The sequence below is a fragment of the Rissa tridactyla genome, chromosome Z (genome assembly GCF_028500815.1).
Source record: "Rissa tridactyla isolate bRisTri1 chromosome Z, bRisTri1.patW.cur.20221130, whole genome shotgun sequence".
Lineage (NCBI taxonomy): Eukaryota > Metazoa > Chordata > Aves > Charadriiformes > Laridae > Rissa > Rissa tridactyla.
The window spans coordinates 16,736,495-16,760,001 of NC_071497.1; the positions used below are offsets into that span (position 1 = coordinate 16,736,495).

At 46.6% G+C, this 23,507-nt stretch overlaps 1 protein-coding gene across 2 annotated transcripts in view; it reads right to left on the reverse strand.

Moving 5' to 3' along the window:
• Positions 1-714: 714 nt before the first annotated feature.
• The window catches only part of CORO2A (coronin 2A), a 60,017-nt gene continuing 37,224 nt past the window's right edge, over positions 715-23,507 (reverse strand). For both annotated transcript variants that reach the window (XM_054186847.1, XM_054186846.1), the window contains exons 2-12: positions 21,926-22,126; positions 16,599-16,715; positions 11,715-11,864; positions 11,012-11,191; positions 10,195-10,311; positions 8,963-9,067; positions 8,527-8,623; positions 6,379-6,491; positions 5,157-5,247; positions 4,590-4,861; positions 715-3,186 (exon numbers count right to left, since the gene is read on the reverse strand). In XM_054186847.1, coding sequence (XP_054042822.1) covers positions 3,055-3,186; positions 4,590-4,861; positions 5,157-5,247; positions 6,379-6,491; positions 8,527-8,623; positions 8,963-9,067; positions 10,195-10,311; positions 11,012-11,191; positions 11,715-11,864; positions 16,599-16,715; positions 21,926-22,126 — 1,575 coding nt within the window. In that variant the 3' untranslated portion in view covers positions 715-3,054. The remainder of the gene's footprint in view (positions 3,187-4,589; positions 4,862-5,156; positions 5,248-6,378; positions 6,492-8,526; positions 8,624-8,962; positions 9,068-10,194; positions 10,312-11,011; positions 11,192-11,714; positions 11,865-16,598; positions 16,716-21,925; positions 22,127-23,507) is intronic.

Sequence of the window (23,507 nt, forward strand, 5' to 3'; positions counted from 1 at the left end):
CCCACGGGCACATTTTAGACTGTGTACAACCCGCCTCCTAATGTACGGCCACAACTTCATGCAAGCAAAAAAAGACAGCAAGTGATACTCATTTCTGACCTTGATTCAGCTTAATTTTTAGTCACTTCAGCAATACAGTGATAATAAGAAACCAACAACCTTGCATGTATCAAAAAGTATAACTCTAAATATATTTATTATTCAGTTACATTTGCTTTTCATTGCACAAATTTGGTTTTTATCCCCATGTTTTACAGTTTTTTACAAAGCTGTTAGGAGTTTTAGAAACTGTTAAAATGATCACTTAAGTCTATTTAGGCACAGTTCATTAACACGTAACTCCATTTCCTCCACTTTTTTTTCCCTGTGTGAAAGATTGATGGTTGCATTTAAGCTCCAAATTGAAATACATTTCACAGTCTACGCTTTTACGGGCATACTGTCTAAAAAAGAAGTTTTGATTAAATAGTCTCGCCTTACTAAATGTTGCCAGTAAAAACCCTAAATGAAAGCAACTTCTTTTCCAGAAATGCTGAAATCAACACAAGCCTAAGGTAAGAACCATGGTGGCCGACCATTTTCTATGCTAGCCAGTCATGGGATAACAAAGAAAGAATCCTCATGAGGATTTAAAAATCCCCTGTAAAAATTACTTAAACTTGGAAATAATTTAAATAATTTATTCTGTATGAAAAACAAGCAAAAAAATCCAGCGCTCTCCCTTCGGATAATGGTATCTTGGAAACCAGTGTCATATCCCTGGGGCTACCCAATGTGAAAATGGCTTTGAAGTTTGAAGCTGTCAGGCCTGTTTGACATGGCTGAAAAACTGTGAGCTTCTCAATTTCTTACATAGCTCTTCTCTTTGGTGACAAAGCCTGACCACTTCATGTGTTTGGATTAAAGCTCTGTATCTGGGGTGAGCTGCTTTTGCATTTAACTGCAGACAGTAGTGTTCCCAGGGCACAGGAAAGTCCCTTCTGGAGGATCTGAAATGAGCTGAAGTTTGTTTCAGAAATTTTGTTATATTACTTTTTACAAAAAGAGCAGTGTTGAGTAAGTGACTGATGCTAAAGGACTCTTCCTGAAGAATATGAACTGCCCCCTCCCTCTCTGTAATGCTGCAGAAAGAAACAATATTTGTGACTTTTTAGCACCCGCATCTGTTGTTGCTATTTAGAAATGAATGAATTATATTTGAAAGCTGGGTGAAGTCTTCACAGCAGAGCAAAAGGGATGCCGAAGTCTTCACAGCAGAGCAAAAGGGATGCCAAAGTCTTTGTGTGGTTCTCATGTAAGAGTATTTAGTGCCCGTGAGCTCCCTGCTGGCTTCTGCTTTCAGGGATAACCAGAGGGGGCATCTCACATGAGCACAGGCAGTGTGCGGCCTTTAGTCCCCCTGCTAAGAAGTCCTGTCCACGGGAATTTCTGAGTATGGAGACTTTTTTATTATTTATTTAATTAATTAATTTTTTTTAGACTTTGGGAAATCATTAGGCTTCAGGGAACTAGCAGGGCATAGTATTCATTCCTACATGTGTCACAGCAGAGGTGCACAGTTATAGGCTAAACAGTGGTTGCTTGCTCTGCTCTCCATGAGCTCTGCATTTGGGGCAAGGTAAAACATTCCCCCTACAGTGCTGCTGCTGTGCTCAGACCCCAGGGCAACTGACTGCGCTATCTTGCCCCACACCGTGGGAACAAACGAGAGGAGACCCCCCAGGAATCAACAGGGCTGGCAGGTGGGTGCTGCTGCTGGCCCATCTGCACATTGCAGGCAGACTCCGTAACGCTGGTCACAGGTGCCAGCCCTGAAACCAAGGATGGGACCTGCATCCTGCAGCTGCTCTTGCCTTAAGCAAAGGGCTGGGGAAGGCAGTGTGCTAGAGAGATGGGCGTGAAGGGCACAGATGTGTGTGGCTGCAGGGCTTAGGGAGATGGGGCGGCCCTGGAGGATGCAGAGGGCTGGGCAACACAGCTGGGAAGAGGGAGCTTGTAGGTGGCTGAAGGCATGGGACAAGGCGCTGGCACCTGGGAGCTAAGGAAGCAGCAGTTGTGGGCACAAGGATGAGGCAGCTCCCTCCAGCAACCAGTGAGGGCTGTTTGTGACCAGCCATGGTCCTGTGATCCTCCTGTGGTTGACACCACACTTCTAGCACCATTGCTGAAAGGTCTGCAGTGGGCTGGGGGGTCCAACTCCTCCCTCATCCTTTTAATCCCTCTTGGCAAACCCCACCACTGCCAATGCTGTGCAGCTTTAAATGTCCTCATTTGTCTGATGAGCACCGCAGGACCACAGCCCTCAGCTGACTGCAGCTGGTCTTTGGCAGAAGGAGGGAGGGAAGGCCACTCACTCAAAGGACCCAGAGACCTCTTCTGCACCTGCAGCTTCTCTAGTGAGAACCAGCCCACACCACCACCCCTTTAAAGTAAGACCTCCAAACACCAACTCTCCTTTACATATCACAAAAGTGCTGTCCCTTGGCAGCCCCAGTGCAGCCTCCCGCTCGGAGCGGGACTATCCCCAGCACCAGGTCAGGGCAGCCGCGGCTTTGCCTAGCCACCCGGCCACAGGGCCAAGCTGTGAGGCAAGAGGGATGCATGAGGATCACTTCGGAGCTAGAGATGCCTCTGAGGCTCAGTTGCAGAGTGGTGTCCCAGGGCAGAAGAAAGCGGCCACAGGAGCTGCACCACTGGGTCCACGGGTGGGAAAAGAAGCTGGCAGTCTCCCATCCTCATGTCATGTGGAGGGGCAGCAGAAGAGGTTGTTCCTAGAGCTTAATAGGTGGCTTCTCCAGGGCCAGATAAGCAAGAGTTTCCAAAGTCTCTCACGAGCATTAATGCATGAGCTTCTGGCATGAGTGAGCAGGCAAGCAAGGGGAGCCTGAAGAAGCGCAGCAAGTCTATCAATAACTGTCTGGTGATGATTAGGGAATTGTGACCACCACAAGCCAGGGAAGTCCCTGCTGCTTGAAGCATCAATTTTTCCCCCAGCAAAAACCCTAGGAGTCTGCTCCCGTTGCCAGGGGTGCAAAGAGCTGCAGGCCAGCACCCTCAGTAACCACCTGTGTCCGTGCAGAGGTTTCTGAGCTCCAGCTCCAGCTGTTTAATTTGGACATCTCTCTGATTTACCAGCTCACGTAGTCTACGGATTTCTTCCTGTTGCCGGTAAAACATCTGCAAAAGCTGTAAGAAGAGGCACTTTTTACTTTCACATTTTACACTTAGAAAATGCAGACTTAACCTGTCAAATACCACCAGTCCTGTCACATCACTTCCAAGAGAAACAGCATCTAAGGAGGAGGTTTCAAACATACATACTGAACATCAGCAGTGCTCCTGCTGTTCCCTAGCCTGGGCTATGAGTGCTGGTGTTTCTCAGCTGCTTAGTAATGCTACATCTGCTTAATTCAATGAAAAGATCAGAAAAAATAACCTTCATAGCATTGATCATTCAAAAAGCGACTACACACAGAGTATTTGGAGCCTAAATTCCTGGATCTGACACATCTCCTACTCTGACCTTGGGCAAGTCCTTTTACTTGTCTTTTTTTTTTCCTGTTGATCATGCTCCGTCGTCTCCAGTTGGGACTAGCATGGCCTTTCACTGTGCACGCAGCAGAGCACGCAGCTCTGCACAGGTTGCTTCTGTAATTTTAGAGCACCAGCTCAGAAGCGCACAGAAGAATATGTTTTTTCACACCACAGGGAAATTCAGCTGTGGAAATTTCTGCCCCATCAACCTGCAGACGCTAAAATCTTGCAAGGCTGAAAAGGGGACCTGAGCACGGCTATGGGAAGGAAATCCTTCCAGGGTTCCTACAGGCAAACAAGCTGCACGTACTCAAAAATGTTCCTGAGCTGCCAATGATGGGGAGCTCGCAAATCACCACAGAGATCTACCACTATACAAGCTTTGGTTACAATACAGGGCGGGGGTTGGCCATGGCTGAAGGCAGGTCATGGATCTGCCAAGACCTTTTCTGGAGCCATTCCCAGGAGCAGGCTGAGACCAGCACCCAGCCTCAATGGCACTGCACTGCCAAGTTGTCCCCCAGCAGTGAGCTGCCAAAGCAGGGGCAGAGCCAGCCCCTTTCCCATGTCAGGGTCCACAATACTGTTTGGCATTTAAGACTACATGGACGCCCCATGGGCCAAGGCAGCAGGGAACACCTACTTCTTCCACAGACATCTCTGCTGCCTCATCAGGCTCTCTGAGTGCAGCTCTCATTGAAGCATCATATCACATAAACGCCCTTCTCTTCTCCAGAATCTGGAGGTCACAAGGACCTCCTTGTCTGCAACCAACCACCAGGCAGGCCTGTGCCACAAGAATTACTAAGAAGCGTAAATACTGATTGCTCTCTCCTTTCCAGATCCCCTCAGCTGGGGTGCTGCTGGGCCACCTTTCTGCTTCCCATGTGGCAGCCAGGGCATGCAGAGCTCCTGCTCCCATGCTGGCAGAGCTCACACTGGCCCAGGCCTGCAAAATAAACCCTCCTCAGATTCTGTCACCTTGTGAACAGCATCTGCCAGCTGACTCTGGGCTTCCCCCCACAGCCCCAACCCCTCACCCCAAACATTCACACCTCATTTTCAGTTTTTGGTGGTGGACACTCAAATATGTCGAAGCCATTGGAGAGGTGCATTTGCTCATTTTTCGGCAATTTCTCCTCCACTTTCAGCTGTTTTCTGTTGTCTCCAATGTCACTTGACTTCTGCATGCCCTCCAGTGGCATCTTTCCTCCCCAATCCTGGTGCTGGTTCAGGTCAGTAGTTTTCACGAGTGGCTCTGGCTCAGGAAACTGTGGTAAGGAATTCACAGCTCCAGAGCCTGGTCTTAAGGATACCAAGAGGGGCCCTAGGGAGGGAGGCAGGTGACAGGTTAGCACTCACAATCTGTACTCAAAAAAACAGCTATAAGCAAATTAATTCAAACAGCCTGCAGGGATGAACACGGAGGCACCGGGAGCAGCTTTCAGAGTTCACAGCTGTGAATATTTTAGCCACAAAGTTATTTTAGCTTACAGCCATATTTGTTATGTCTCTCCTTCTCCTCCCTTCCTCTCTCTCTGGCAGTTAAAGGCCAGACAGCCAGTGGCAGCTTACCCAAGCCCTGGGGATCTGAAGGGTTGGGGAGCGCTCCGTGTGCTGACCTTTGTTGACTCCGTTCAACCACTCTTGTGCTGTCAGTGCTGGCTGGGCTCCTGTGGTCAAGGGGTAGATGTCTTCCTGGTATGACTCCGACTGCAAGCAAATAGAAGTCGAGAGTCACTATGTCAGTGAGGTTTTGGCTTAGATGGACCATACTGGATTGTGGTGGAGAAAAGAAATTTTTTCCACCTCAGCACAGTCAGTGTCATGAACACTCACCAGCATGGCCATAAAATCTTCTCACCTGCCCTGAATCTCTCTCCTCCTCACCCCAACTCAGAGCAATTGCATCTGAAGGCCTATTTTAATTCCTGCCAGTAAGATCTTTCCACTTTCAGACAACAGACTGGGGGAGGTTGGTGATACAGGCTAACCCAACTCCCATGAACTCAGTGTGTTCCTGAGGATGAAGAAGTGGAAACGAAGGATGGACACAAGTCACAAATCATCAGCTGATCATCAGCTGACAAAAACTGGCCAAGGAGATAATACTGGGGGAACATGCCTGATAGGTAGTTGTAATAAGCATTACCTCTGCTGCTTCTCTGAATTCAAGGTACTCATACCTTCCAATGTTTCTGGAAGTACAGGGCACAGTGCTGACATTTACAAGGTACCTTTACTCACACGGTCACATGGGAGCTATCTTGGCTAGCTACAGATTCATTACAAGGGTCATTCTTTAGCCACACCAGCTCTGAGACTTACTTCTACATCACTATCAGTGTAATAAGTCATGTCTTACGTGCTGCAAAACAACTGTCCGTAACAAACGTGCACCCACTGGGTAGAGACCCTGGAATCCATTGTTCCCTTTTTCCCAGGGAGATTCTTCTTCCTTCCACAAGGAGATTTTCATGTCACTCAACATCATCCCCAACCTCTCTCTCTCTTTTGTCATTATGTCAAACAGATGCCATCAACTGAGGAAGGTTACAGACAGCTAGTTGACCTGACAGTCAGAGAGACCCCTTGTTGAACCTAAGCAGAGCAGATTGGTGAGCATGTCTTACAAAGCTGGCCATTACACAGAGACTTAACTCTTGAGTTACCCAGACAGGCTTTCTTGGCAGGGCTGCCCCACAAACTGAGCTTTGTCTTTTAGACTAGGAGAGAGAAAATCCCTTGTTCTACGTACTCTCCTGCCCCCCAGAGTCACGGAAAGGAGGCACTGCCCTCTTTTTCACTGATGTTTGTCCCAGACATGAACTGAGGTTAACTTACCCGTCGAGGCACAATCATGGAGATGGGCTCAATCAGGCTTTTAGTTGGGATCAGTTTGTAGAAACGGAAAATCTCACAAGCTGACACTTCAAGGCCTCTCTTTGGCATCATTCCTGGTGGGATAGTATAAAAGAAAGAGGGTATAAATGTCCCTAGGGAAGTTAACATCATTTGCCATGGAAAAAGGGTCACCAAACAACAGAAGTCACAGCATCAGCTCCACAGCAGCATAGTCTGAAATCTGCACCCAAAATTGTCTCAGTGGCACAAATGACAAGACTAAGTATTTTTTTTTTCTGTCAGGCCACGGAGTTACACACAGGGTCTGTGATTCTCGTCCTAAGCCTCCTGTTCCTTATTGATCCTCATGAGCTGCAAATAGAGTTACCATGACTGAGCAAAACGGGCAGGTGATACCACAGGATTTGACTACTAGGATCAGCAGGAAGGGATTTCAGGACACTTAAACACGACCAGAATACCTATATGGGTCAGGCTGAAAGCCCTTCCAGCCCAGCCTCCCTGCAACACTATCACAAAGCACAATGAAGTATGAGCAGGGTGTGAACATCTACTCTGACAGACAGCACCGTTTGTGTTTCAGGGACTGGACACACAAGGTCTCCAAGTACCTGTCAGCCTCAGTGGATTTCTCTCCTGTGAGCTTGTACAGTCCAAAGCCTACAACCATGTAAATTCCCTTAACAAAAGAGATTGCCCCTCCTTGGAGACTACTAATACCCCATGACTTCATTAAAAAAACAGATTCTACGTGAAGGACTTGCTCCTTATATTATGCATTCATCCAAATATGAATCTAAACTCCACTCCTCTACATTGTACTTTGTTTTGGCAATATTGGGAAAGAAACTATTGTGCAATAATCTTAGCAGTATTTTTGATCAGCAGACCAGATCAGGTTAGGCAAAGAGATTTGATTCACTCAGGGTTTTTAAAAAACATTTGTACGCTTACTTTTCATGGAATGATTTTTAAAGAGACTATGACATTAAAATCAGGATGTTCTACATTGGAAGGATTATAAAAGCTGAAAAACGGAGAGATCTTCCAGTTAAGCTTTAAGTAATTTATTCCTTTCCAATAACAGTTTTTTGAAGGAGACCTGCAGGCACAAAATCTAGTGCTGCTAAATATCTGTACCAATGTCCTGGAAGAAGGGGAGTGTCCACAGGTAGTGTGGAGGGGTGGCAAATGGTCCTAAAAACATGTCAGTGTATAGAGGAATACGGCTTACCAGATAGACTGGAGAAGGTTCAAGAAAGAGCTACCAACAGGGTCTGAGGGCTGAAAGCCAAATTCTGTAGCTTGAATGAGTTAAACAGTGGGTACTATATGGACAGGTTTATAAGCAAGGGTCTCCCACAGAGGAAAGGTGCCCTAATCACAACCAGAGGAAATGGTCTGAAGCTGCGGCAGGGGAGGTTTAGGTTAGATATTAGGAGGAATTACTTTACTGAAAGACTGGTCAGGCACTGGAACAGCCTGCCCAGGGAGGTGGTTGAGTCACCATCCCTAGAGGTGTTTAAGAAACGTCTAGATTTGGCACTTCAGGGCGTGCTCTAGTGGCAGAGATTGTAGGGGTTGAGTTTTTTTGTGTGTATGGTTGGAATTGATGGTCTCAAAGGTCCTTTCCAACCATGAAGATTCTATGATTCTATGATTCTAAATGGAAATGCCAATACAGGACAAGGTAGGCAAGTGATAAGAGTGAAGGCATTAAGATGTGGAGCACCCATTACCAGAGAAATCCCAGAGCAGAAACAATGTCAACAGAGTTCAATGCCAAAAATCTTGGAGCAGATTCACAAAGGGCAAGGAGCATCCTCCATCTTTAAATGCAGACTATCCTCCTTTCTACCTTGACTAGGTATGTGAGAGTGAACACAGCAGCAACCAGTAAAGCCCATGCCCTGCTGGTCAGAAGGGAGCCCTCCAAGCTCTGACCCTGTAATACCATCTGTGCTATATAGGTGAGTTGGGCCAAGCTGACTGTTGTGCACCTGTAAACCTGGGCGGAGAGTGGAATCTGACCCACTCTCTTTATTTTGGATAGTCCTGGACTCTGACACCCTCTAAAACAAAGAAGCCACCACGCTTTTGTAGCATTATATATATGCTGCCACTCACCAATTCCCTTCTGTGGTAAATGAGAACGGTATTCCATCAGGTAGTTCAGGTATGGTTTCTCAGGGCTTATCTCATAGTACCGTATATTTCCATCACCCTAAAGGCAAAGAAAATGAACATAAGCCAGGCTCTGCTGTTCAGAATGAGAGCCTGAGAGGAATGCCTGGCCCCAGAAGCCATGCAGGGTCAAGAATGAACCAAATATTTTCCCCAAAATTCCTTTGAGGGAAGGTGAGGGCTCTGCAGTGTACCTCCCCAGAGTAAACATGGTACGTCTCCAGTGGAAAATGTGACCTGATGCTGCAGCACCCTCAGGCCCCATCCCACCAGCCCATATCAGGTTAACATGCTTCACGAGCATCTCTGACTTCAGCCTGATGCAACACAGGGAGAAGAATCAGACAGGACGGCATTTGCTGACATGGAAAGCACTTACCTTTCCCACAACGTAAAGCATGTGTGTGTCTGAGTCGTAGAAGGGAAACAGGAGTCCCGAGGAGCCATCCAGATCCTCCTCCAGTAAAGGCACGGAAAGGTCATTCTGGGCAGGACAAAGGAAAAACAGGCAGCTGCAATCACCTGTGAGTCACCTCAAGTCAGGGACACCTTACCTGAACCCCGCTGGCAGCAGCATGTGAGCACATCTCTGTAACGATCCTAGGCCACGGCCAGCTGCCCTGACCCACAGCTTCTGTTTAGATGGGATAATGACCTGGGTGGATGTGGACCTCAGAAAGATGCCCGCCGGGCAGTTCCTGTGCCAATGTCTGTCCCTAAGGAGGCTGCACACACCTGGCCTCACAGGCCCTCCCACTGTATTCTCAAATTAAGTGTGGCCAGCTCCTCCAGCATCTCTGAAGGCAGTGAAACCCTAATGTGAGACCCATGATGTGTCAGAGCACTGCTCAGCTTTGTGGAAAGCCTTCAGACAGCGGCACAATGCTTTGCCTCTCACATATGCAAAGAAGCCATGTCCAAACATAGCCAAATGGCAAATGATAAACCTGGTCTACCAACTTTGTCTGGTACAAAGGGTAACAGCACAACAAAGAGGCAGAAGATTGTGCTGCGAGGAGGTTGACACAGAGGGACAAAGTGAGATGCTGACAAAGAAAAAGCATTTCACTGCATATGAGAGGGGTAGAGAAGAGCAGGGTTTTGTAAGGCAGCCATCATGATAGGAGATCATGTCTTAGAAGTGACCAATAAGTACTACCTCAATACTCTACTGTCAGGAATCATCAGAAATCGAAAACACTCCACACCTTTTTCTCCATTGAGGGCTTCACCTGAGTAGGCTCTGTCTAGAGCTCATTTCTCTTTCCAGCACCAGTAACAATTTGCCAGCAAGACCAGTAACAGCGTCTTTTAAGTCAGAGCTACAATGACGACCCAAAGGTCCTTTGAATTATTTCTTCCTGTAGTGGGCACAGCATTCTCTTTGTTTGGTGAATCTCTATGCTGAAAGCTTTGAGAGCTTCTTCAGAAACTCATACTCAGTTAACAGTGTCACAGCAGTAAGACCTATCACCCATTAAGAATTTGACAGATCATTTCTGAATTGCTGTTATAAACCAATTTCTAGGTATTTGGCAGGAGAACGGTTAAAGTTACAGCAAAAGAGAGAAAACCAAAGCTGGTATGGTTATGATTGTTGGTCCAACTCACTTGATCCCATAATGCAATTTGCCTGTTGTTCCACCGAGATGTTCCAGTAGAGAACAGCTTTTTCATGTTTCCAAGGAACAGGACTTTATTGACTCTGTGAGACTTGTAGCTGGCTTCCTATAGGAAGAGAAAGGACATTGCATAAGACACCACCTGTTGCACAGACACATTTAATGCTACATGAGACCTCTGATTCAGTCACATCTGAAAGATCTACTCAGCCTGGCTCAACTACAGTGAGTAAGATTTCATGGGGATCCAAGAAAGGTGGCCTTCAGGGCCATTCCCAAAAGCTCAATCTCTCTAAATACTGATTCACATGTTTCCAAGAGGGCAATCCCTATTAGTTGTAGGCAGGACTTTCTGCATACACAAATCCATGCAAATACCTATATGCAAATACCTGTGCAAATAAAATGCAGTCAGCTTCATCTTAACAACAGATACAAAGTACAAGCAACAAAGAACAACCATGGCAGTGGTACAAATGTACACTTGCATCCACCTGTCCACCTGATCTCTACAAGCCCTCCCAAGGCGTCCCGCAGAGAACTGCAGGAGGGAGCTATGAAAACAGCACTTCGAGAATGGTTTCCGGGAGCAAGGAGCATGGTAGGAAGATGCAGAAAGCCTGCTTTCAACAATGACAGCAAGTGTTCCATGAAAAGTAGAAGGCAATAGCATCATCTGCTGCCTTGGGCAATGCAGAGCACAGATGCATCTTCTTTAATGGCAATGAATCTACACAGAAGACACTACCTAGAAACACTCCAAGGGGTGAGATCAGCTTGACCACAAACCTCTGAACCCAACCTACTTGTAGGACTGTTCCTGCACGCGGGTCTATCAGACGTATCTTCCTGTCCCTGCAGGCTGTGGCAAGGAGACTGCCATCTGTGTTGAATGACATGGAGAGGACCACATCTTTGTGAGCATCAAGGATCTTCACGGGGTTCGAGATGACAGCTTCCTTGGTGTCAAGGTTCCAGATCATTATCTGGAGCAAAAGAAAAAAAAATCAGCCCTCTGCTGCCTGACCAACTGGGGACTTTGTGTACCCTATTCACTTCTTTCTCTCTTCTCTACACGTATAGGTCTTATCCATCATAAGTGGTTGTTCACCTGGCACTTACTTATCAGGGGCACAGTGTCTGCTCAGAATGTCCAATATTCTAATTTCCTTTACAACCACACTTAATACATAAAAATCGCCAGCCTCAATGCAGATATTTGCACTAGCACAAGAATGAAACCAAACACAAGTGCATTGCATGCTGTATCCAATCCAGTAAAGGAGAACAGCAGAGTAGACTGAAGCTCATTAGAAGACAAGAAAATTAGCAAGTCCTTTTGAACTTGTAGCAATACCCTTTTGACTTTGGGGTCACCATGGAATTTCCCCCTGAAGAAGGCTTCTGAACTATTTAGTATTATCTTACAGCTTGAAATTTAAACAAATTTCAAAACACGCTGCCAAACAGGGCGTTGCATGAGGAGAGCTCCACAGAGAACAGACCCACCTTGTAGTCATAGCCAGAGCTGAAGAGGATGTTATTAGCAGTAGGATGCCATTCAATGAGGCCCACTCTTCGAACATGTCCAAGAAGTTCCTTCTTCGGACTGGTAATGTTTCTTGTTAGCAAGTGCTTGGGGATGTCCCAGATTTTAACCTGAATGGCACAGGATGGATCTTTTTGAGATTCCTAAGTAAGGAGCTAATTTGGAACTTAACAATAACTATTATTCCCTTCGTATTATTATTCCCTTGGTAGTGAATAGGAATGCTCCTGGCTTTACTAAGTGCCACGCGTTTAAATTCGTATCTTTAACTTTCTGTGGGCCTGAAGACTCCTCTTTACCCTCCATCTGTAGCCAGCAGTCCTACCAGTTTGTTTTAACTTGCCAATCCAACCCTAACACCTGGGCAAACTGTCAGCACAATTACAAAATGTTATTCCCACAGGGAAGAAGTAAACCACAGATCTTGCAGGCCTTGCCTCCTAAGAAACTTTGAGCAGGAACAAAGAAATCTGAAATAAATCTCAGCAAAGAGTCCCAGAAGGTATGATAACAGTGACTGATACAAGCAGTCATCCACTCAACACTACCGTGGTAAAAGAACTGAGAACTGCCCTGGTCAGATGACAGCCATAGTACTGTTTGCCCCATAGAAAACTGCACCAGTGCTGAAAACGACGCTTTGCAAACGACACAGCCATTTGTCAAAGTACACAAAATAGCACCCAGGTGGCCATATGGCAGATGCCCTGAGTGGAGAGACTGGGCAGCATCGCTCAACACTGGGAGTGTGCTGTCTCATAACAGGTCAACCTGCAGGCCTGGGTTCTTCTAGAAGGATGCTGCATGAAGATAAAAATCCTCTGTCCTCCTGGGGTTGAAGGAGACAATAGAGGAAACCTGCAAAAGGGGCTGAACCTGTGCAGGTAAAATGAAAGAATCTTTCTCACACTAACCCTAGAAGCACAAGTATTTAGGATGGTAACAGACAATTAACCCTTTGGCTCAATAAAAATTACTATGCTTGTCATAATTTTTCTAGGACTTAGCCTGAAGCAAAAGGGAAAGGATCTTTGAAGCAGATAGTTTGTGGAAATTAGCCACACCTCTCCAAGCCTCCTACTGTTTGGCTGATGAGGATCACACCTTTCTAAGCCAAAGAAGGAGAGGCACAAATTCTGTGACCTGCTGGGAAAGATCATAAGTGCTCTTCTTAACAGTGTTTAACCCACTGAGGAATGAAGCCCCTCAGAAACCGAAGGACTGTGGGGCCCTGTACTCCAGGTGAACTTCGGCAGCAGTAAGAGAAAGCATCATGCTCTACAGCTTCAACAGCTACCACTGAAGGAATGGGGCTGAGAGAGCAGGAAAGGGAAAAATAGGTTGTGTTCACACTGAGAAGAACTGCCTAGAATGAACCATTCATTTCCCATGCTATGAAATGGGTGGTGGTAAAAGCAGGGAAAAGCCCCTGGCTGGAATCTCAGGATGCATTAAATGGCAGAAATTGACAGTGCTTAGTGTACAGAAGAAGCAGGTCTGGGAGCCAGAACTGCCAGGCCACGCAGGAACAATCCATGAGCCACCTACCGTGCTGCATCTTGAAGAAAACCTGACAAAGCAAAGTAAAAGGCACAGCATTGCCCCTCTAACTGCAGGGGAGAAGATTCTCAGTAAGCTGAATTCATATGTGCCTGATGATTTGCCAAAAGGAACAGAAGGGGTACAAGAACAAGCTCGCTCCCCGTACTGTTGAAACTCTCAGCGCCTGGCCGCTTGCATTGGCCTCAGTCCTAAGCCTGCCTGAGGCAGCAGTGTTCAGGCCACTGGGTGTTCACAGAGACTATCCATCCCCTCCCATGCCCAAAAGTACTGCTCTACAAGCTTCAGCTACACACCACTAAAGATACCTGTTATGCCACCAAGGCAAGCTCCAGAAAGGCTGGCTAATGGCTAAGAAAACTCTGAGGAACATAGGTGATCGGAAATTTCTACCATCTTCACAGAAGCTTGTTACCTTTCTCAAAAGTTTCAGGGAGATCCAGCCCAGTAGGAGGAATCAGAGGCATCCTTGCACACAAGGCAGAACAGTGGCGTATGCTAGTGCTCAGAAATGGCAGAGAGCACCAGGCCTTTAACAACAGACGGCACGGAAGGCTTTCGCTCTAATGTCCAGCGCAGTGGAAGTGGTAGATGCCTCTGGGATACCAAAAACTTCCTCAGACTTCTCTCAGGATAAAGTGGTGCTGTGGAGATGTCCCAACAGTATGTCTAATCTGAGCTCTCCAGTACAGGCCAGGACAAGTAAGACAGATGTTGACCGCATGGAGTGAGTCCAACAGCAGCCACTAAGATGAGGAGAGGACAGGAGCACAGTAAATCTGAGGGCAGCTGGAAAGAAATGAATTTGTTCAGTTCAGGAAGGAGAAGGCAAAGGTAAGCTCTTCTGGCTGCCCTTCAACTACTCTGCAGGAAGGCACAGAGAAGATGGAGCCAGACTCTTTGGAGGTGCACAAGGAGAGCACCAAAGGCAATGGACACAAATGGCAATATGGGCACCCCTTGGAGACCAGAGGAACTCTATTTTCCCCACAGGGGTACTCAACCCTTGGAATAAGGGCCCAGTGAGGCAATGGGATCTGTAGCCTTGGAGATTTCCCAATTCATCAGGACAACACTTGGAGCAACCTGATTCAACTGGCCTGCTTTGAGCAGGTCTTGGACTAAGTGACCTCCACAGGTCTAGCTACCAGGTACCAGGAAAGGCCAGGTAAGTCACACTAAGAAACACAGTCTGCTGTCCTCACTACTTAGAGGGGAGGGAAGAGGTGTTCCTACACTGTGTCACTTCAGGGGAACCCCTAAGATACCCCTTCCTGGTGCCAGGATGATGATGGGAGGGTAGTACAAAAAAGAGAGTACAGTTACAAACAGCAAAACTTCTCAGAACAACTTTTGGTGCTGACATCAGTGCCAAGCTCAGTGTTCCCATTCTTTTGTCTGGAGAATAATTCAGTGCCAAGTTTCAGTAGAAAAAGAAAAGAAAGCAGCCCTTCTGTATAAATCCCGACAACAGAATAAATATGACTCAGCAGCATGCCCTGGCAGGGATGAAAGCTAGCAACATCCTGGTCTGGAACAACAGGAAGATAGCCATTAGATGAAGGGAAGCAGTTTTCCCCTTTACTGAGCAATCATTAAACAACAGCTGGAATACTGCATCCAGTTTTGCACCTCCCAGTGCAAAAAAAAATGCTGATAAACTTAAGTGAGTCCATTGGAGGCCACCAGTAAGCTCAGGAGGAGAAAGTCCTGTGAGGAGAAGCTGAGGGAGATGGCCTTGATCAGCCTGGAGAGGGGACAGCTTCAGGGCGATCTGATGGAAGTATCTTCAATACTTATAAGTTTACTGACAAAACAGAGCCGGTCTGTCTTGAAGCGCAGGGTGGGAGAATGGGATACAGCAGTCACCAGCTACACTGTGGAGGTTCTGAATGCATGTAAGGGAAAAAATTTCTCCATGGGAGCAGTGAAGAACAGGAAGAGGTTGCCCAGATAGGTGGTGAAATCTCCATCCTTGGAGATTTTCAAGACGTAGGTCCAGAGAGCTGCACAGGAGGTGGAGGTAGAGACCACCCAAGCTCCCGTTCAACACGAACAGCTCTGTGATTCTGTAACTACAGCACAAAGCTTCAAAGCTGATGCTCATTCCTCATCTGAGGCTCAAAAGAGAAGTCGTGGTGGCACCTTCCTGCCACAAGTCCTTTCTGAGACAGCATGAAAACCTGGCATACGGGTTGCTCATAGGCAGCCGAGAAACTGAAAGAAGCCTTCAAAAAAGACATGAATATCCAAAGAAGCAAAGGCAAATTACTAAACAGGAAGGACAATTCAAAGAGCCTCGATTTCCAATTCAAGAGTGATTTTTGGCAGAGCTAAAATGGCAGAGGATGTTCACCAAGACAGGGCTGGAGGAAACAACAAAGAAACCTCCCTTACACTGTGTGGCAGAGGGTGAAAATACCCAGTGGGAGAAAACGCATGTGGTACCTCTAGAAAAGAGCACCGTAGTTAGTCAGATGTCCACACCACCACATCACACTTTTGACAGGACACGGAAAGCAACCTTTCTATGGGTAGATATGGGCTAAACTGTCCCTTACAAACATGAACTGAATCTTTCAGTTCCTAATAACTAGTCTGCCCCTTCTCTGAAGTAAAATATGTGACTGCATCTTAATTATACTAACTTCAGCCAAACCATTTATTGCCTAAAACTTAAATCTGATGTGATGTATTTGGTATCTTTCTACAGGTTTGCATTAGCATGAACCTTTGCATCTCTGGAGTCTTTCTGTAGTGTCAATAGGAAAATGCTCATTTCATTTATGCCTTTAGCAGAGTAGTATGATGCAGATTCTTCAGCTACCCCATAACTGATACAGCATGACTTTACAGAGTAACTGAGTGCAGGAACAAGCTCAAACTTGCTCTGCAGGGAATTAACCCAAAAAGCTGTTCCAGATTATGTAGTGTTGAAGCTTTTATTCTAAAGTAAAGGAAGAGTTTCACAGTGATTAAACTGGAATAGTCATTCCATTTAAAATTCATATTCTGTTTTTCTCATGCAAACACACCCAAAAAGATGCAAGCCCCCCCAAAACAGATCTTCGTCCTCACACTGATTTTGGTACACCACCTGGAAGAGATCACACAGGTCTGACCTCAAGAGAAGGACAGGAATCGTACCCTTACCTGATTTATTTTATAAATGTATGTATGTGCTTTCACATCTCTTTTATGGGCGTTCTGGTTTCTTTTTTATTTCTTTCCCCACAAAACACATTAGCCAGGTAATAAGACAGAGTACAAGTTGCTAAACTTACTGTGGCATCTTCTGAACATGAAGCTATTACGAAGTCATTGAACGGGTTCCACTTGATGTCCAGAACATTCCCTTTGTGCCCACATATTTTGGGATAATGTGGGTCGAGCTTGCCTGTCTGGAAAAAACAAATATCATCAAACCTAAGGTCAGCCATGGAATTACAGGACATTTTCAAGGAAGATCCAAGCCAGCTCCAGTAAGAAACCTCTTTCTGCTTGTTACACTCCAAATGCTCTTGGTGCTCTCCATCTGTTGAGAATGGGGTTTTGCTGTCCCTGCAAGGCAAGTCTTCACCATACCACTGAAAAGAAAGGAAAGGAAAAGAAAAGAAAGGAAGTCCTCAGGCCTTCCTAAGTACGCACTGCTATCAAGAAATCTGTACACATGCAGCAAGATTGGTGACGTTAGAAGACAGTATCTGGTTCAGACATCAGAATAAAACTTAGAAGGTAAACACCTATGAATGAGTTGAATCTTCCATATGTTTTAAAGATCTTGAGAAAAAAAAAAAACCAACAGAATTTCTTTCAGAAGACATTCCTTATAAGTGGAGGGGGGGCGGGGGGAACCAAACGTTTTAGCTTTCACTTTTTTAGCCCTATCAGCTGGCAGTTATTTTATTTTTAAAGCAAAAAGACATTTGTGACACAAATTATAAATGCAGTTTTTCTTTCAACAAGCTGTCTATTTCGCTCTGATAGTGTTCAAATCCAGCCATTCACCGGATTCAATCAGCATTACAGGCTCTCAAAAAAAATGACATGTTTGGGCGGCATCTTCACTGGTAAAAACCCTGCACAAAGTGCACTAAGAAGTATTGAGGCCTTTGTGCCACACGGAGGCTGTGTTGCATCAGGATAAGCTCATTCTGCAAGCACAGTCTCTGCTACAAACTCAAGTTGGTATATTTATTATGTGTTAGGAAGGCTGCTGGGGAATTTATTAACATTGAAGCAGCACGTGCTTCTCCCTATCAGGAGTAGAAGTACAGAGAGCTCCAGGAAACACCGTGCAGCCCAGACATCTGTCCAAAGGCCAGTCACCTAAGGAGAGAGACATGGTGATGAGCTCGTGATACATACCTGCTTACTTTTATCCCACCTGGAAGAATCGTAAATCAAAATGAATGCAAATGTGTGCTCTCCTGGAAAGCAGACACTTCCATTGGTGTACTCCCTGCACTTCTCCAGAGGTGGGCCTTAAGAGCGCACAGCAGAGGGGAATCAGTGCTGGCCCTAACCTGGATGTAGCTAGGATGTAATTTTCCCAGCCTTGAAAATTTGTACGGTTTTGAATGCAGAACAGGACTCAATGTGTAACTATTCTAGCTTCACTGGAAAGTTTGTCGCACAGACTGGGGCTAACCTGCTTTAAACTGAACACCCAGAGGGCTTTGAAATGTAAAAGACTGTGCTTTTTTAGACTACAGTCTAAAACAATTCCCTTTTATAACAGCGACAATGCAAAGTGACTTGGGAAGGCAGAAGAGAGATAAAAGGCCTTTAATAAGCAGCGTTCCCCCGCCTACGGTGTCCTTTTGTAGGCTTCAAGGCTTGGTTTCAAGCTGGCAACTCAATGGGCTGGGCAGCCAGCTCCACAGGGATCCCTTGATCCCTATGGGAACTCCATCCCCTCCCAGAGCTGGCTGCCTGTCTGCTCCCCACTCCATCTGGGAGACTCCCAGGCTGCCCTGAGCCTGCTTTGCCTGCCCCATCCCGCAAGGCTCTCCTACCCCCACATCCACAGCAGGCTCAACTGGCCCTGTAGCCCTTGTCATCCCGGCCACCAATCCCGCCTGCCTCACTGCAACCCTGCAGCCCTGGGACAGAGCAGGACCCACTACACGGGAACCCCCAGGCTGACAACAAACATATGTGACAGCCAGAGCTGTTAGTCTCAGACACACATCTGCATATGGAAGTAAAGGTCTTTGTGTGCAGGGGAAATTTCATTCCACAGATCAAAAACTATTTCAGTACCTAGATGCGTTGCCATTCAGACAGAGGTACCTGACTTCCACAGTTATTTGCAGTGCTTTAAAATGAGTAATTTTTCAACCACTTGCTTTCTAAACTCCCATCATTTTTGAAAAGTAGCCAAACTCGAAGTTCCTTGATGAAAGCCACTTCTAGTGGGATGGCTGTTAAAACTCCCAGAAGATTTGTACAGGGCGGATTACCATGAGATGGGGCAGCCCCACCTCTCAAGGTGTTGCCCAATGTCGCATCACAGCACAGCACTCACATTCGGCATCAGTTAGGTAAGGCCTGAGGAGTCATCACAGGTTTCATTTCATATTTCTTGCCCCCAGAAAGAAGGGAGCAGGGTTTGTGTCTTGGAGGCCTAGACAACCACAGATGTCTTCCCTTTCACACCTGGTGCTGACACATTGAAAGGCTGGAGACTGCAAAGATTTGGACACAAATATCTCCCTGTCTCTCGGGACTTTGTTCTCATTTTGCTATCCCTTTGCTTTATGCTGCAAAGGAAGAGACAGATGCAGTCTCAACCAAGTCTGGGCATCGGAGAAGGAAAAAGGCAGACCTTTGTCTTTGCAAGGAAGGCCACAAAATTTCTCTCTTATGCAAGATCCTTCCTTGGCATGCGATTCACGCACTTCCCCAACACATCTGTCTCAGACACCCATCTACACCCAGGCCACACTGTGTGAAAGCAGCTCAGCTCCCAGTTACAGTCACTGAGCCCATGCCTCCTTGGACTTGCAAGATTTACAAAGGACTCAGTCTGTCCTGGGCGCCCCGCAGCCCTTGTGGCCACAGCCACGTCCCTCCCTGGTGAGATGCGCTGCCGTTCCCCACCCAGCTGGCTTCAATGGCACATCTTCACGAGGACCTAACTGACGCATCCTACAACAGAAGACCATTCTCCAAGTGGTGGCAAATATTCAACTAATTCCTCTTCAGGGTGAACGCAAAGGCCTGCTGAAAGGAGGGTATCTACAGCAAAGAGCTCTTTCCCTACATAACCCCTGCTGCTCCCAACCCTACCTCACGCTCTGGCTTTCAGAGAGGAAGAATGGTGCAGACGGCAAGAAGTGCTATTTATTCAAGGAGAGATGAGAGAGCTTGGTGCCCATAACTCAGCAGGAGAGGAGCACAACAAACAAGCAAGGGGGCAAGGTTAAACAGAGCAAGGTTGAGGTTGCACTCGAGCACGTCCTGAGGCAGGCAGCCCCTCCAGGAGCACACACAGAATGAACCCAAAAAAGGACTGGAGGGACAGGAGCAGCTTCCCAAGCAGGTTGTTCAGCTCCTCCAGAAAGTGCAGCCCTCCCTGTCCTGGCTACCATCTACTTCTTTGGCTAAACACGTTCTGGCTCTTGGGCTTTTCCTCCACACTATGGAATGCTTGGAATGTGGCTGCTCCCTCTGAATCCTGTCAAAACTAACCACGAATCGGCTGTCCATCATGAGAGGGCAATACTGTCATAGGCAGATGTCTCCAGACCGGGCTGCCTTCGGTGCCCTGGCAGCCATGGAGACAGGCCAAGTGCCCAGTCTACCATGGGTCACCACCACAAGAGCAGGTGGCAGCCACAAATACCACCAGCAGAAGCACAAGTTTCACCAGGTGGCACCAGTTTGGAAGTGTATCATGAAAAAAGGTAACCGGTGTCGCAGCCTCCAGACTCAGTGAACCCCTTTCTGTGGGTGGCTGAGGCAGCTCTCACCCTCAGGATGGGTCAGGAACAGGTATTTGGAGAACAGCTGTATGAAGCACAGCACATACAGATCCTTTCCATGATCCACCACCAAAGGCCAACCCTCAAGGGACTTCGTGAACGAGGGGACCTACATCTGAACAAACACTATTCATAAACCACCTCTTCTTCATAACTCCATCCTGACTGGAACCCCCTAATTCCAGAGCAGTGAGATCCATATGTGAACTTCAGAAGCATTCACATCTGCTGCTAATGGTCTCCCTGGTCTCCCTGGTCTCCAGGATCCCCTTCACCACACAAATCCAGAAGAATTGCTCCTTACACCTCTTCCCCACCCTCTTCACAGTTTTATATATTTTACTCATTTGTCTTTTTTCCCAGACTGATTGAGGCCTTACCGACAAAGCCCTTCCTCCCATGAAAGCAATTTCACATTTTCATTGATGTACTTTAATTATCCTTTTGTGTATCTTGTAGTTCTACCATGCCTTTGACTTCTGCAAGCAGTATTTCAGATCTGGGTGGAGTATCTGAGCAGGTGTTAAGAATGGAAGAACTGCTACTAAAGACTACCCAAGCTGAGAAGAGGTGAGAAGACAGAAGAATTAATAGTAAGCAGTGCAAGCACCTTCAGCTCATTTTGCCAGCTCTTTGAGAGCTGGGTCCCACCCCATGTCCCACAGTCACCAGCTGCCTGCTTATAGATGCAGCTCTGTGATAAAGACAAGTTCCTCAGCCTCAACAGATCACGGTCGAGGGGGCAGAAGTGACTCAGTCAAGAAAAACAGGGTAGTGCTTAATTTTAGGACTGCCTCTGAACAGCACCAGCGGTGAAGGAGCTGAATAAACAAAGTCTAGAAGGGCCGGCACCTGTGCTAGGTTCTTCAAGCATAGCCAGTTCACTTTCATCCTTAGCAAATATACATTGAAAAAGTGACATTGCAGTAACACCATCAATTAACTTTTAATTAAAGGCTGAACTTTTGCCTTTCATCTGTTCTGCCCTGATTCCAGAGAGCTCATAATCTAATATTGAAGTTAATCCACATTAGTGCATGCCTAATTTTTCTGAAGTAATAAACATCAGACAGCCAGCTTCTCCCTCTCATCAGATCCTTAAGTCATCAAAACCCATAAACGTGGGATTTGTTTCTGAAAGGGAAGTTTTTCAGCATCAGTGTTTGAAGCTTGAGAGCTTCATTGCCTGATAACTGTGTCTCCATTCTTTCACAAAGCAGAAGGTAGAGCAAAACAAACCATATTCTCCTTTGGTCACAGATGAATCCATGCCACTAAAGCACCTTTTAGTTTTTGCCCTCTGTGTCTATTAACTGCTTTTTTATTTGCAATTTCTTCTAGGATACCAACATCTGAGCAGCGCAGTTCCTGCTGATTATACCAAAAAGGCAAATGAAACATGAAATGAAGGAGGACGTTAAAAAATGCAAGCAGCAAAGACATACAAGTAAATACATCCCAAGAATCACCTGCCAGGGCATCCAGGGCCTTTTCGATTATTTTGCAATTCAGGCAACAGCATTAACTGAATATTGTTTGTGCATCTATCTCCCTAGAAAGCCCAGCTCTCCTCCAGCCTCTCGACACGCTTGTGAAAGCCTGCTCGCCTCGACAGAGCTCACCTGGTGGATGGGAATGACGAGGAAGGCCCCCCCACCCGCACACTCGGTCACCACCGCAATGAAGTGGGGGTTCACGGCGCAGAAGTGGTTGTCGTGGACGTTGCGGGTGATGGGCACACAGTCGTAGCACTTGTCCTTGCTGGCAGCTTTACCATACACGTGGCGGAACTTGGAGCTGCGGTACTGTGGGTGCCACGACATCTGCAAGGGGAGAAACACAACATGCCATGACATAAATGTAGAGGAATGCACTCTGCAGAAGCAGCAGTAAGTGTCACTATTTGTGAAAGATGCATAAGTATCACTACTTGTGAAAAAGAACAAATTAAATTAGTGGTGTGTCTGGGTCAAATCCATGTATTTCCAGCTGTCCTTTAGGGAAGTGCAGATCAAAATACAGATGTACTGTTTTAGTCTTTATGTATCTGGGGAAAAAAAAACCCACTGGATTGCAAAGAGATAATATAATTTAGTAATTTCCTTTTTGGATTTTGTGGGATCACAATTCCTAAACATACAGATATCGGATAGTCAATCTATATCTTCATGGCAGCCTTCCAGTACTTTATAGCAGCCTTCCAGTACTTAAAGGGGGCCTACAGGAGAGATGGGGACGGATTCTTATCAGGGAGTGTAGTGATAGGACAAGGGGTAATGGTTTCAAACTGAAAGAGGGGAGATTTAGATTAGATATTAGGAAGAAATTCTTTCGTGCGAGGGTGGTGAGACACTGGAACTGGTTGCCCACAGAAGTTGTGGATGCCCCATCCCTGGAAGTGTTCAAGGCCAGGCTGGATGGGGCTTTGAGCAGCCTGGTCTAGTGGGAGGTGTCCCTGCCCAGGGCAGGGGGCTGGAACTAGATGATCTTTAAGGTCCCTTCCAACCCAAACCATTCTGTGATTCTATAAGGACTGGCTGTCCCGGCAAGGCTTGCAGACCTCTACGCCCTCTCCCCAGCACAGGGTCACCCTCCCCATTTGGGCTCCTCGCACCAACCCTCAGACAGCAAGCAGCAGCTGTGTTTTTCTCTGCTGGTCTTCACCCTTTTGGAATGACCTGTCTCTGCATCCATTGCACGTCTCTGATGGAGAGAGGAGACTGCAGGGGGGAGAAGCCTTCTCCCTCCAACACTAGCCAGCTGGGCTATGCAGTCCCTGTCGTGGGGGCAGGGCCACATGGCAGTCAGTTTAAGGGGAGATGAATCCCAGTAGCACAGACCTCAGGAAGCATGAATGATACAACATCATGGGTTAGGAAAGCTTGAAAGATGGCAAGTGAATGAGCCAGTCTGGATGCATGCTTCATTTAGCCCTGAGGTGGTTCAGACCAAAAACGAGTCTAAATTTTGCTCACATGAAGGGAAAAAAGAGGTTTGACAGATCATAGGAATAGTTACAGTCACTTGGGTTTTTTTTTCCTACTCAAAATGACGTTCTGCATAGCTGGTCTATAACTGCACCACAGTGCTCTGACAGACCGCATTTTAAATGGTGTTTAAATGAGATACATAAAGCATGCTAAACACAAGAAACCCTTCCCACAGAGAGCAGTGAAGCTTAATGCAACTGTTGCAACTGATCTG